At 44.8% G+C, this 15,929-nt stretch overlaps 1 protein-coding gene across 1 annotated transcript in view; it reads left to right on the top strand.

The window, feature by feature from the left end:
- Nucleotides 1–1,293: 1,293 nt before the first annotated feature.
- Nucleotides 1,294–15,929, top strand: part of LOC141161294 (transcriptional repressor p66-alpha-like) — a 63,273-nt gene continuing 48,637 nt past the window's right edge. The window contains exons 1-3 of the mRNA XM_073646107.1: nucleotides 1,294–1,417; nucleotides 7,590–7,730; nucleotides 10,020–10,136. Coding sequence (XP_073502208.1) covers nucleotides 1,370–1,417; nucleotides 7,590–7,730; nucleotides 10,020–10,136 — 306 coding nt within the window. The 5' untranslated portion in view covers nucleotides 1,294–1,369. The remainder of the gene's footprint in view (nucleotides 1,418–7,589; nucleotides 7,731–10,019; nucleotides 10,137–15,929) is intronic.

Raw genomic sequence — 15,929 nt, 5'->3', positions numbered from 1 at the left:
GTTGACTGATGCTTTAATCCAGGTCTGGGAGGAGATAGCTCAGGAGAACATCAGCCGTCTCATCAGGAGCATGCCCAGGCATTGTAGGGAGGTCATACAGGACGTGGAGGCCACACACAATACTGAGCAGCATTTCCTTGTCTTGAGGCATTTCCACTGAAGTTGGATCAGCCTGTAATTTGATTTTGCACTTTGATTTTGAGTATCATTCCAAATCCAGACATCTATGGGATATTAATTTTGATCTACATTGAGCATTTTTATTTTTATTATTCACAACGCAATCCACTATGTAATGAATAAAGATTTGCAACTGGAATATTTCATTCAGTGATATCTATGATGTGGTATTTTAGTGTTCCCTTTATTTTTTTGAGCAGTGTATGTTAGTTTTGAAATCACCTGCCCCCCTAACCTCTCTTCCCCAAGTGTAACTGGTAGAAGTGCACAAAGCAAAACTTATATATATTTATTGTATGGACGAGTAACCATGCGGCATTACCAAATATCTATCCCATACCCAAATAAACAACTAAATGAAAAAACAAAGCCCCAGAATTTGCATTTTACAGATCTTTGCACTTCCCCCTCCACACCACACTAAAAATGATCAAAATGTCATATATCAATAAAAAATGTGCACAGGTGCGAACACACTACTCCATTGACAGGAAAATTTAAGTTATGGACCTCAATAAATGGTGACACCATTTTTTGTTTGTTTGTTTTGACTCTGCATTGTCTGTCAATGAGATTAGCACTCATGGGGGTCAGGAATTTTCTTGGACTCTATACAGGTTGTACACCTTTAGCTCTGAAAAGCTTTAGGATCATCTACAAATGTATGTGTATAACCCTATAAAAATAAATAGAATAGAGCTGATTATATCGGTTACAATAACATGAAACCCTAGCAGAAACCTTCAGGATAATTGAGCAGATGAAGTCACATTTTACTCTTTGGCCTCCTCTCCAGTGGTGGCGGGGTCCGTCTTTATTTAGGTGGACACAGAAGCGTTGTAGACCGTACTTTAGATGAAGACCTTGATGTAGTGCTCATCATAGAGCACTGTATAAGTGAACGTTGCCTACGTGATATTTGATAGAATCTGTTTTTGCTTTAACCGGTAATTCAGCAGTTTGAGACTCCAGACCCTTGTGCTCACACTGTATGTATTGCAAAGGGAATAAGTTTCACTGCCTAAAAGTGCAGCTTATGATGCCAATGCTGAATCATCACTTTAAATGTTTTTGGGTGGAAATGCTAATGTTTAGTTATTTTCTTAATCTTAGTGAAGTGAAGAGATAAAAGAGTGTTCCCTCTCCAGATGTTATAGTTTTGTCTGATAATGAACCCTCAAGTCCACGGATGAATGGCTTAACAAAGGCACAGGAGCTCAATTCTGAAACTTTTTTGGTAAGAACATTTTATATTCTCCAGTTTCCACTCTTGCTTTTATGTAATTATTTTGATATGGGATCATAGTTTTTAATTCACCGTAGCTTAAAGAGGACCTGTCACCAAAGTTTCCAATTTTTGCTCTGATTTGATTCCGGGTTCATTGCATTTTTATTTTAAAAAGCGCTATGTGGTTCCAGAGAGATGCTGCTTATTATTTAGTACTGATTTTATCATCTTTACAAGGGGGGCGCTGCTGAGTGAATTATGCAAAGCAAGCTAAAGCAAGTCCCTGAAAATCGTGTGAGAAACACCCCTTGTAAAGACCGTAAATAAAATAAAAGCCTATTTCTTTGCAACCGTACTACGGATTAAAAACAAAACCCTGAATACTTCAGGGGAGCAGTGGGAATAAAATTAGAGCAAAAACTGTTTACTTTTCACCTAATGACAGGAAATCTTCAACATTATAGGTAAAAATACAAGTGGATTTAAAGGGAGCTTGTTTAACTAATATAACAAAATGTATTTACCTACAGCCATAGTGATAATCTACAGGTATTGGTTTTGTTTTTTTTAATACCTGTAGCAGTGTAATTGCAAGTGCTGTTGCAGGGAGAAAATGAAATATCTATTCTCCTTGAAACAGCTCACTTCCTATCATAAGGGCTGTAAAGTCAGTGCTCAGTACACAGTGATCACACTGTAATCACTCCCCCATACCCCTTGACTGATCTACTGTTCTGTAGCGTGTGAGCAGGAGCAGTGACTACAGTGCGCTCACTAACTGTTCACATTCCAGCGCCGCCTCGAAGGCTGGAAGCAAGCGGCTGCAGAGAGAACATAACTTAATTTTCTCTCTGAAGCTGCACTTCCAGTTAAAAAGGTATATATTTAAAGGGAATCTGTCAGCAGGTTTTCTTATGTAATTTGAGAGCAACATGACGTAGGGGCTAAGACCTGGATTCCACAATGTCACTTGTGTGGTGTGTTAATAAAATCAGGAAAGCATCACTATAGGACTGCTGCCTCATGCCTCCTAGTCAATTGCTCTGTGTAACCCTGCCCCCACTACTGACTGACAGTTTGCTGCCAATCAGTGGTGTGGACAGGGTTTTACAGAGCTTAGCATTTTGAGCAATGCTAAATCTGCAGCAGAGAAAACTGATTTTTATAAAACCAGCAGCCCTGTAAGTGACACATTGCTGGAATCTGGGTCTATGTTCCTAAACCATTCTGCCATCAGATTATATAGCAATAACCTGTTGATAGAATCCTTTTTAACACCGTATTTACCATCTGTTTTCCCTATATGGCAGGTAAACAATGTGTTTCTTGCTGACAGGTTCCCTTTTAGGTTAAGTTCACACGATGCGTTTTTGATGCTTAATAGGTCTGCCAGATATAGCAATGTGAATCTGGATGTGCTGTGCACATGATGCGGAAATTTCCTCTACGGATTCACATTGCAGTAAAAACCTCAGCATGATCGTTGTTTGGGTGTTTCCGGTGCGAATTCTCACCCATTGACTTGCATTGAATCGCAGCAAACCCGCAGGTATAATATCTATACATGCGAATATGCTGCGTTTCAATGAAAGTCAATGGGCGCAAATTCGTGCTGGAAATGCGCTACGGGTGGTACCCGGGTCAGGAGAGGAGGACTACAACTCCTCTTATCCGATCGCTGCTCTCGCTGATAACGAGAGCGGAGTGGATGGGAGGAACAGTGGTCTGCTTCCCCAGCCCACGTGCCCACTGTAAAAAATCAAAGAAAAAATAAATAAATAAACCTCTATACTCCCCTGTACAGCGGCGACATTTCTGGGACTGCTGAGGGGTGATATTAATAGCCACGAAGGGGGCTAGTATCCATGGTCCCTTCTCTGGCTATTAATATCAGCCCGGAGCTGTCTAGTTTAGACTTTGCTGGTTAGATTTTATAGGGGGACCCCACGTCAATTTTTTTCTAGGGTCCCCCTGTAATCTAGCCAGTAAAGGCTAAACAAACAGCTGTGGGCTGATATTAATAGCCAGGAAACATTGTTGGCTAATGGCCCCTTCCCTGGCTACTAATATCAGCCCCCAGCGGTCGGCTTACCCTCTGCTGGTTATAAAAATGACGTGGGAGCACACGCCTTTTTTTTTTTTTTAATTTTGGCTCTGTGCCCACGATCCAGACGTAGCAGCGCTTTGGACTCATATTTTTTTGCTGCATCCAAAACTTTGCATTCTATTGAACGCAGGTAAATCCACATGTGTTCACTGAACCATGCGGATTTACCGCATTCTATACTTTCTAGTGGTCAAATTTCGGTTTCAGAGACTAGCGACTCCACAAGAGAATTTGACATGCTGCGGTCCAGAAAGACGTGCTGCATGTCAGTGTCCACGGGTGATCCACAGCCTCCGATGCATTCATAGTGGACATGGGATTTCTAGAGATTCCATCCACTATACTGTAATATCTGGACACTGCGGGTTTGACGCCGTATAACCACGCAGCGTCAAACCTGCAGTGGCTCCTGACCGTTGCCATGTACCCAAACTCGCCCGCAGCACATCAATTTCTGTAGCCGACACGCTAGTCTCCGCTGCAGATTTTGACTGATTCAAGTGTCATATGCGGTGGATTCACATTTACCAACAACAAAAATAAGCTGTGTCCAAAGTGCTATTTGTTGCTCTTCATGGGGAAGTAGTGACTAACGAACCAGCTGTGAGATGTTAATTATGGCCAGGGAAAATGTTTGCAAATGGTACCTTCCCAGGCTAAAAATACCAGCTCACAGCAGCCGCATAAATTACATGATTAGAAATGCCAATGTAGATTGGGTGAATGGGACTAGTTGACACCTTGCTCTTTTGTTTGGTTATGACAAGGTGTCAATCAGACCTTTTCATGACCAAACCTAATTAAAGAGTTTAAATACACAAGCAGACACAGAGTAAACACTTTATCTGAATTACAACAGACACATTCTTTAATCACTCAAATGAACCAATATACTCACCACAGTTCTGATGGTAATCCAAGGTTTAAGCAATGTCCCACCATATAACTTTATTTAGCTCCAAAAAGCATTCATTGATGTACAAAAACACTTTAAAAAACGCATTCAAAAACGCACCAAAAACACCCAGCGTTTTTCCTGCCAAGGAGATGCAGAAATGCTCAGGAAATTTCTGCTTCAAATCCTGATCGTGCGCACATACCCTTAAATGGACTTCGTTTGAACAGTCATCCTGTGCTGACAAAGTCCCACCACTAGGGGCATCATGGCGAAGGCCAATCCTTTAAATACACCTTCCCACCTGCTTGTTTTTCATCTATCTACACCCTTCCTCTTCTTTGACAGCTCTGGCTTCATAGAACTAGAGAAGGGAAGAAAGAGAGAAAATCCAAGCAGGTGGGAAAGTGTATTTAAATTATTGTCCCTACCGTGGAGCACAGAGTGCCTTTTACTTGGTTTAAACATTAATTTTATGGTAAAAGAATACCTTTTAAAGGAATCAGTTTGCAGGTTCTTGCTTTTTAATCTGAGAGCAGCATGATGGGAGCAGATACCCTGATTCTTAGGCTGTGCGCTAATAAGTTTCAATACAATCAGTGTTTTATCAGCAGGAGATTATCACTGCCGGACATAAACCAGTCCAGCTAATCTGTGTAACCACACCCTCACCACTGATTGGCCGTTTGTTGACAATGTATAGTGTATACAGGAAACTGCCAATCGGGGTTTGCAGGTGTTGTTTAGCTCAGCATTCTGAGCACTGCTACATGTAAAGCAGAGAAAAAAGGGATTCTATCAAAACTGCACCAAGCAGTCCAGTAAATGACACACCTGGAATCAGGGTCTTTGTCTCTACATCATGCAGCTCTGATTACATAGCAAAAACCTGCTGACAGATTCTCTTTAAGTAAAAGTACTTGAGATGCTTGTAAATGGTTTGGGCCTTGTTTGTTGGTGGTGATTTCATGCAATTTATGCCACTTTTTTTTGTTGTTTTTTTGTGGAGGGACCTGTCTACTCTCCTAACATATATTAATAAATAATTATACACCACATGATTCTGGCTCTTGTTTCTTTAAAGGGAACGTGACAGCTGATGCATTCTGTTCATGTATCGAGCAGCCTGTATCAGAGGCCGACTGTATTATTTCAGCCATATACAGTTGTGCTCAAAAGTTTACTTACACCGGCAGAATTTTTGCTTTCTTGGCCTTGTTTCAGAGAATATGAATGATAACAAAAAAAACTTTTTCTCCACTCATGGTTATTGGTTGGGTGAAGCCATTTATTGTCAAACTACTGCGTTTTCTCTTAATGACAACCAAAAACATCCTAATGACCCTGATCAAAAGTTCACATACCCTGGTGATTTTGGCCTGATAACATGCACAGAATTTGACACACATGGGTTTGAATGGCTACTAAAGGTAACATCCTCACCTGTGACCTGTTTGCTTGTAATCAGTGTGTTTGCATAAAAGCTGAGTGAGTTTCTGGGATCCAGACTGACTCTTGCATCCTTAATCCAGCCACTGACGTTTCTGGATTTTGAGTCATGGGGAAAAGCAAACGAATTGTCAACGGATCTATGGGAAAAGGTAGTTGAACTGTATAACACAGGAAAGGGTACAAAAAAATATCCAAGGAATTGATAATGCCAGTCAGCTGCGTTCAAACTGTGATTAACAAATGGAAAATAAGGGGCTCTGTAAAAACCAAACCACGGACAGGTAGACCAACAAAAATTTCGGCCACAACAGCCTGGAAAATTTTTCGGGATGCAAAGAAAAACCCACAAATAACATTAGCTGAAATTCAGGACTCTCTGAAAACTCACGGCGTGGTGGTTTCAAGATGCACAATAAGGAGGCACTTGAAGAAGAATGGGCTGCATGGTCGAATCACCAAAAGAAAGCCATTACTGCGCAAATGCCACAAAGTATCTCACCTACAATACGCCAAACAGCACAGAGACAAGCCTCAAAACCTCTGGAACAAGGTAATTTGGAGTGATGAGACCAAAACTGAACTTTTTGGCCACAACCATAAACGTTGCATTTGGAGAGAGGTCAACAAGGCCTATGATGAAAGGAACACCATTCCTACTGTAAAGCACAGAAGTGGATTGCTGATGTTTTGGGGATGTGTGAGCTACAAAGTCACAGGAAACTTGGTAAAAGTTGAAGGAAAGGTGAATGTGGCATGTTATCAGCAAATACTGGAGGCAAATTTGCACTCATCAGCCCGGAATCTGCGCATGGGACGTACTTGGACGTTCCAACATGACAATGATCCAAAACATAAAGCCAAGTCGACCTGTCATTGACTACAGCAGAACAAAGTGAAGGTTCTGGAGTGGCCATCTCAGTCTCCTGACCTCAATATCATTGAGCCACTCTGGGGAGATCTCAAGTGCGCAGTTCATGCTAGACATCCCAGGAAATTACAGGAACTGGAGGCTTTTTGCCAAGAAGAATGGGCAGCTTTACCTTCTGAGAAAATAAAGAACCTCATCCACAACTACCACAAAAGACTTCAAGCTGTCATTGATGTTAGAGGGGGCAATACATGGTATTAAGAACTGGAGTATGTGAACTTTTGATCAGGGTCATTTGGATGTTTTTGGTTGTCATTAAGATTTAAAAAGAGAGAAAACACAGTAGTTTGACAATAAATCGCTTCACCCAACCAATAACCATGAGTGGAGAAATTTTTTTTTTATCATTCATATTCTCTGAAACAAGGCCAAGAAAGCAAAAATTCTCCCGGGGTATGTCAACTTTTGAGCACAACTGTATGTTTAACTCTGAAACTTTAAAGTCTGCTGGGGACTGAGCTGCCAGCTGCACCTCGCCCGCTGCCCTGGATTGACAGGTGTCTCCGCGAGCTTGTATAGGCAGAGACCTATCAATCCAGTGAAGCGGTTGTGGAGAAGCCACGAGGCACCTGCCTGTCCGACTATTCTCCAGCGCGGCATTGTTCCTGGTGGCTTTTAATGTAGGTTTTTTTTCTCTGAAACGCCTTTCAGAGCTAAACATACCTGGCTGAGATCATACAGCCAGTGGCTAATACATGCTGCCCTTGTATAGGGCAGCATGTATCACCTGTCGGGTTCCCATTTTAAAACTCTCCATTGCGGTTTCTTCTTCAGAACGTCTTACCTTGTTTCTCCACAGTTAATACAGAGGAGCAGCCCTGAAGAAAGAGAGCGACTGATCAAGCAACTTAATGAAGAATTGCGGTTAGAAGAAGCTAAACTGGTGCTACTTAAAAAGCTCCGCCAGAGTCAGATCCAGAAAGAAACTGCACCACGAAAGGTTAATTTAATTTTCAGCCTTAGATGAGGGCAGCTAAATTCTACATTGGGTCAGATCTGTAATTGATCCCATTCAGAATTAACCCCATAACCTGTGATGCATATTTTTATGGTAGATCGTGGTATGGAACAGGCTCAGAAACGCAGTCCGCTCCATATCATGCAGATGCCGGCTGTGTTATACAGTCGACATCTGCATATAGCAGCAGAGAATTAGCTATGATTGCTGCTGTTTTTTTTTCTCTCCATTAAAAGGCAGCTATTGATTATGGTCAGCAACATTTAAATGTGCTGGTGGCCAATGTGCTCATACTTTTTCCAATCCCACCTACATCGTGATTGCAGGGGGCAGATGGTTTACCATGGCAGCCTGGGGCCTCCCAATAGAAATACCAAATGGCAGAGGCCTATGAAGCCCAGTCATAGGAGAATGTTGCTGACACTATATAATTCCATACATTAGTTTTGCTGTATATGCCATAAGCGATCATGCAATCGCAAAATGAAATCCTAAAAAAAAAAAAATGTAAGAAATTATTTAAAAAAATATAATATATAATGCACATGGGTGTGTATCTGTATGGTTTGTAGTGTCTGTGAAAGTCAGATCATAATATAAAATTATATAGCCTGTAACACTGAAAAAGAAAAAAAAATGGAATTGCTCTTTTGTTGGTTGCCATTTTTCTACACATACTTCCCCAAGAACGGCAATAAGTGATTAAAAATGTTGTATGTGTAGCACCCTGAGGATTCGGCTGCTACAGGGGTATTGCACCTCAACCCAGAGGTGTGATATTCCACTCCCGGGTAAGGATGGAGTGTGGAACTGAGCTAGTAGGCTGCATGCACTACACACATCCCATTTCCGGGGAACAGACCGATGGTACTCCCACTAGAGAAATGTGCAGGTACGACAGTGTCTGTTCCTGGCTGGAGTGGGAGGGGGGTGGAACATCCCAGTAGTGTAGGGGCAGATAGGGGGAGCAGTCTGGGTAATGCTAGGAGCTCATTGGGTGCTGGTCACCTGAGCTCACACATAGAGGGAGTATATAAGGTGGGCACCATCTTAGATCAGGGTCAGTCAGTCAGTCAGTCTGTCAGAGTGTAACCTGAGAAGCAGAGCAGAGGAGAAGAGAGAGAGACCCAGAGGCGCAGAGGGGACCCCAAGATCCCAAAATAAGGACAAAAGGGTGAAGGGTCGGCAACAGGGTACCGGATCCCAAGCTGGCAGAGGCTACAGCACACCTTAGCCAGGAACCGGAGGTCGAGGGCAGGATCTGCCACGATCACCCACTAAATCCACCCGGAAGGCAGACCAAGAATAGGGTCAGGGAGCCCAGAGGAGGCTTGACCAACAAGAGGCCCGAGGGAGCCGGACTTAGGTGGATCCCTGGTGGGAACGGCCAGAAGAAGGGAGAGACAGAAAGGAGCTCAGGACCACACTCCGGAGTTGCCTGGGAGTTGACCGAGTCCAGGACCTGGTGGACGCAGCACGGCTTGGGTGGTCACTGCTGTACACAGTGACCCGAGCAACACCAGTAAGTAAAACCCTGGAACTGCATTTTATGCCTCTGAGTCTCCTTGCTGCACCTTCACAACCACCATCCTCCACGGCTGACCCCCTGAGGCTATACCCCTCCCGTTGGGGGTTATACTACCTAAGCTGCACACACATCACCAGCCTCAGTGGACCCTGCTGCAGCGGCGGCCGTATTGACCGCAATTCAACGGGTGGCGTAGTCGACACAAAGAACATCTAGTAACATCATAAGGACTGCCACACACTGAGTTTGACACCCTGGGCACGGACCGGGTCACAGCCACTCGGAGACTACAACCCCCATCTGATCCGGCTCCGGGTATCCCTAAACAGCACTGGCCCAGGGGGCGCGTCATATGCACCCAAAAATGGAATTTTTTAACAAGTCCTCATATAGAAGGAACAATGGTACACCATAACCCTGCAGATTCATCTTGACAGGTTATGTCTACCCCAAAATGAATGCCTCAAAACAAAACTCCCTTTACTTAATCACGCTCACCCCGTTTTTCAGTACATGAAATGGTAGTGTTAGGACGAGTTTCAAGTTTGAACACCACCAGTCTAAAACAAGTCATCAAATGGCTATGTAAATGGAAAAATTAAAAAAAAATTGTTCCTTGACAGAGTAAAAAATGTAAAGTTGCCTGGTAATGACTGGGTGAAAAATCTAGCCCTCCTTATGTACATCCTAATAAATGTTAGGCTAATTCTACTGTAGTAATGACTTGCATGTTCTTCTGGCAGGTACCATCATGTATTGGTGGCACTGTTATTCCTCCCCCTCTAGTACGAGGTGGGCAACAGACACCAGGCAAGCAATCCACACAGATAGTTATGCCACCACTTGTCAGAGGTGCCCAGGTAAGAATCCTTTGCTTTTGTCTAACCATTCTTTTCTCGTGCCAGATAAAGGATAATTGCCAGCACTGTGAACATGGTGCTTTGGATATACTGTGCTAGTGTGTGTATAGAACGCATTGAAGCACCCTGTCCCTAAATATATTCTGTACGAAACATGTATTGACCCAGTATTAATGCCATGTGAGAATTGCTAACTTAGTAGGTGAGAGTTCTTGCTTTGACTTCTACTTTCTATTCTACTCAGTTCTTAAAACTGAAATTTCTGACTTTACCATAGATACTCCATGTCAAGCCTCATTCAGACATCCATGATTTTTCATGTACGCAAAAAACATTTTTTTACCATCAAACGCTGACACTGACCATCTGTGATTTTTACATGAGGAAAAATAAATTACAAAGCCTCTCCTATACACTGCAGTGTTAATCATGGACAGCGTATGGATTTCACACTGATGCCATCCATGAGCTGTCTGTGATTTTCATGGCTCCATAGACTTATATGGGTGATTTTCATCAGTGAGGTTAATTTAAAAAAATATATATATTTCTCAGTTTTTGTTTTATTTTTTTGCAAAAGAAGGCTGACATATGAACAGTCCCTTAAACCATGATAGGTACGTTTTCTATCCGTGAAAATCGCAGGTGGAACACATACGTGAAAAACTGACTTCTGAATGCAATCTAAATGTAAGCCCTTATCTAAATTTTGATAGTTTGTGCTGCACTAGTAACATCTGAATATTGATACTCTCTATTGGATATTGTAGTATGATTGGGTTTTTTGCGTCCTGTGTCTGCTACATGGGCGTACCCACTGTGGGGCAGGGGGGGGGCAGTTGCCCCCCCCCTAGAAGCAGGGACGCACGCCGCACACCAGGGCCGGCGTCAGCACCCGGCGCACCCGGGCAAATGCCGGGGCCCTGAGTAGGTGTGGGGCCCCTTACCGTCAGCGCCCGCTCCCCCCCGCTTGCTCAGGGCCCCGGCACCCGGCAGAATACTTACCCCTCCCCATGCCTCCGCAGCAGGTCCTGTCTCTTCCGCGGTTGCTGCACTGTGACATCTCAGGTCAGAGGGCGTGGTGACGTCTTTACACCGCACTCTCTCCTGAGCAGTCACAGCGCAGAGCGGGATGAGGCCGGCGACGCTGAGGAGTCCGGAGCAGCGGCAGCAGGTGAGACGTGAGGTGAGTATTTGATTTTTTTTTTTTTTATTGTATGGAGGCCTGTGGCAGTGTAAAGGACATATTGATACTCATGCTAGAGCAACTCCATTTTGTCTGCTTGCTTTAAAATCATGTTATTATCACTCCTTGCATAACATACTTCTTTCTTTCTCTTCCCATGGAACTTTCTCACACTAACTTTTTATCTCAAGAACATTTTGTCAGACACCCCGCTCCTGTTATCTAACTAGTCTAGGCCAGGACTGACCTTGTAAATTTCCAGCGTGCTTCGAACTAACGATAATATGACCATATATGTGTTTCCGTAATAATTGCACTAACATTGGTTCAAGCCTGTAGTACTGTAATACTGGACAGTAATAAACTCAAAACAATATAAAATGCTAAGTAGAAATAAACGGGGTTAGAGATTCTTGAATCCCCCCATACAGAGCTTGCCTCCGTCTGGTTTTCTATTGGATTGCAATCAACCTTACAACATAATAATTTGAGACTCACTTGGTCAACCGTGAAGGGTTATTGCCCTCCCTCAACAACTGGTGCCGTGACTTGGATCCCTAACCAGGGACGCCCCACCACCTCTGGACGTCCACAAAGAGAGACTTGCCTTCAGCCTCCCCCACTGGAATTGGGACTGATCATCCCCCACAAAAAGCCACGGTAAGGTGCACAAGTTCTTTACTAGTGTTACTGACCATTTGGCGTGGTTTCCACGTGGTGTGTGGTTGTTTGCAGTATCTCTGGACGTCTTGGTTGGATATAGTCAAAGGTGAGACTATAAGGGGTGTAGTCCCATTAGGGGTCTGATATTATTTACTTTTAAAACAATATCACCTTGGATTGACAAGTGAATATTGTGTGAATCTTTCTCAACTTCTGACAAAGATCCTTAGGAGACTGAACATTGTTAGTTTCAGTCGCGGCAGGTGATCGAAGATTGGGTAGGACACGCACCCAGATATACATATATCTAGTGTCCGGAGAGCTGCAGGCGAGAGCTCTCCTCCTTTCACCTAAACCAGTTCGGGGTAAACCCATTCATGGCGGGTGATCGAAGACTGGGTAGGACACGCACACATATATCTAGTGTCCGGAGAACTGCGGATGAGAGTTCTCCTCCTTTCATCTAATCGTTCAAGACTCCCCCGAGGGGTGTGGGTGAAATAAAGTCAGTGGAACAGCTGGTGCTGTGACTCGGAATGTATCTTTCCAACAATGACGGTTTAAAAGCATCTGCCGTACTAGAGGTAGCATTAAAACTGATTTGTAAACCTTCAGTTGGTATGAAGCCTAAATTAGTCAAGGAAGACTTATTTCTGGGCACCCATTTGTTTCCATTAAGGGCAAGAAATTGTGGATATTTACTAGTGGCAGTAAGATTTCCTTGCCACCAAGGAAGATCCACCCACCCAACTACTGGTATACCTACAGTGGTATTCCATAATCTACTAAACTTAGTAGCATTATTAGCAAGGGTATCGCTACAATTGGGCCAGTTTAGTATTTCTTCCAGAGTGACCGGGACCGCCAGGAAAGGCATACTAACAGCTGAAACTGGTGAGTGAGTACATATCCAACAGTCACTGATTTGGTTGTTCTCTAATTGACTCAATTCTTGGACCAAAATTTGGTGATGAGTAATGAACTTGTTATTAAAGGGGTCAGTACTCTGTTGTAGGCTATTCCAGGTATTGACTGGTCTAACCATACATATTATCATAAAACATCTCAGGATGGTTGCCGTTCGCAGTGTGAATCATGGATCCATGTTGACTTCCCTTCAAGTTTTACTGCTGTTGGGGTTGTCAGGAGCACTTGGTATGGTCCGTCATACAGTGGTTCTAGTCCGTGCTTCCGAACATGCTTCTTCACATACACATAATCTCCAGGCTTGAGGGTATGACAACCTTCTGCATCAGCTGCATCTGGAATAGAAGATGATACTAATGTATGGGTGTTAGTCAGTGCTTTGGCAAGCTGAATCACATACTGCACAGCATGATCTGTTTCTTCTGACAACTGTTGTGGGGTAAATCTAGCTATAGCTGGTTGTGACCCAAATAGTATCTCATAGGGTGACAGTTTGTGTTTCCCTATGGGGGTGGTACGTATGTGATATAGTGCAATGGGAAGGAGCTCAGGCCACTGGGCCGTAGTCTCCTGCATCATTTTTGTCAATTGCCCTTTCAGTGTGCCATTCAATCTCTCCACCTTGCCACTTGACTGTGGATGGTAAGGAGTATGTAACGCCACTGTTGATCCGATCATGGTAAGTATTTCTTGATATACGCATGAGGAAATGGCTGGTCCTTGATCACTTTCGATAACTTCTGGGACTCCATACCAGCAAACAACTTCAGAGACCAGCTTCTTGGCGGTAGTCTTGGCAGGCATGTTTGGAACGGCGAATGCTTCTGGCCAACTGGAAAACATGTCCACCACCACTAAGCAGTATTCATATCGTCCTGCTTTAGGGAGAGTGATGTGATCAACTTGCAATCGTTGGAACGGATACTCTGGTTTAGCAAGGTGTTTTGTCGGTACACTCTGTAATCTGCCTGGGTTGCAGGTTTGGCATATTGTGCAACCTTTGTTCTGTGCATTCAACACGGTGGAAATTCCTGGAGCCCAATAAAGTTTCTGTACCAGTAGCAAAGCTTGATTCTTCCTCGATGCACCGGTCCATGGGCCCAGGCTGAAACAGCAGGATATAGGAGTCGAGGTAGACAATATAGTTGTTCCTTTTTCTATAGGCCATCTATCAATTTTGCTTCCGCCTCCTTCCATGACTGGCATTCTTCTTTAGAGACTTTTTGCTGTGTGGACCGTAGCTTTGTGATTGGAGGGACCGGTTGATGCTCCTCTGCAAGTTGATCTTGAGTTGGCATGGAGTTTAGCTGTTTGGCCTGTTGCCGGGTAACAGCCATGGACATGGATGCCAAAGAGCTGCTCGCTTAGCATGGAGATCAGCAAGTGCATTACCTCCTGCTTCAGGGGCGTCTTGTCGGGTATGAGCTTTCACCTTTACAACAGCCAACTGTCTTGGTAGTTGTACCGCTTCCATCAATTGTCTGACGTTTTCAGCATTCTTCACAGGAGAACCTGCAGTCGTGACGAAGCCTCTCCTTGCCCAGATCTCCCCAAAGTCATGCGCAATCCTGAAGGCATATCTTGAGTCGGTAAATATATTCACACGTTTTCCTTTAGCCTGTTGACAAGCAGCAATCCGAGCTTTGAGCTCTGCTTCCTGTGCTGACATACTGGGAGGTGAGGCTGCAGCCTCTACCAATGTATCTTCAGTTGTGACAGTGACGCACCCCCTGGGCCGTGGGGATACAAGGAGCCGGGCCTTGTAGATGCTGGGGGTTGTAGTCACCGTGGTGGTGACCCGGTCCGTGACCCAGGGTGGTCAAACCAGGGTAGTCTATGTGACTCTGTTATTTATAGTCCGACTACGCCACCTGTGGAATGCAGTTATTGGGAACCGCCGCTGCGGAGCAGTCCGCTGAAGCTGGTGGTATGTGCAGCAAGGTGATGTAACTCCCCACAGGAAGAGTGGAGCTTCAGGGCAGCGTGTAGGGATGATAGTGGTGATAGTGCCGGGCGTTCTAGTGCTGTGAGTGCTGGCGCCGCAAGGAACACAGAGACAAGATGGTGCAGTCCCAGGGTCTTTACTCACGGTTAAAGCAGTTCCAGTTACAGGCGCCAGTGCAAGGCCCACGGCGTCCTGTGTTCACGCAGCGAGGGGCTCGGACGACCCTCAGATATCTCCAGAGTATTTATCAGGACCCCCTTCTGTGTGTCCTCTCTGGCCTCTCTCCTTGTACCTCACACCTGGCGGCACCTCTGTCCAGTGTCCTCGGACCTTAGTGGGCGACGTATGTTCTGTCCCCTGGGTCCTATGTGGCTACTTTACTAGTGGCTGGTGTGGACGGCCTGCTGTACTTATAGTCCTGCGGCCTCCGGTTCCCAGTTGAGCCCTGTAGTCTCTGCTGGTTGAGGGATCCGGTTCCCTTTCTACGGCCTGACCCCCCTACCTCCTGGCAGCGGCGGGCGTACGGGTGGCTTGCTGCACGGCCCGTACCCCTGGGATCCCTTCTCTTCTCATCCTGGAGCCTTCCTGCTCCCTCTCTTCTCTCTTTTCAGGCTCAGGCCTCCTGACTTGGCCCGCCTGTGGAGCAGAGCTCATACAGAGCCTCTGCTCCCTGTCTCCTCCTCACTACTCCTCCGACTGTCTGCACACTGATCTAAGTTGGTGTACTGTTTTATACTCCTACTCCAGTGCTCCCAGGATCTACGTCCTCCACCCATTCACTACTTAGTTCCCCCTCTCTAAGTGGTCCCTCCCCACTCCAGCCAGGGATCAGGGACTGTGCTCTCCCGTAGGAGCAATCTTGCCCTGTCCCCTGGAAATGTGGTGTAGTGGATGTGGAGTTAGGGTCCTGAGCCATACTCCTTCCTTACCTGAGAGTGAGATACCACACCTCTGGATGAGATGCAATACCTCTGTGGCGACCGAACCCTCAGGGGCGCCACAACAGCATATCCAGTATGAAACCTGCCAGAGGTATCAACATATCTGGATCCATCCGTGTATAACGTAAGTT

The sequence above is a fragment of the Phyllobates terribilis genome, unplaced genomic scaffold (genome assembly GCF_046119375.1).
Source record: "Phyllobates terribilis strain yellow unplaced genomic scaffold, ASM4611937v1 Scaffold_9__5_contigs__length_417890890, whole genome shotgun sequence".
Classification (NCBI taxonomy): Eukaryota; Metazoa; Chordata; class Amphibia; order Anura; family Dendrobatidae; genus Phyllobates; species Phyllobates terribilis.
The sequence above is the reverse complement of the archived record's forward strand: the minus strand, read 5'-3'. Positions and strand labels throughout refer to the sequence as shown.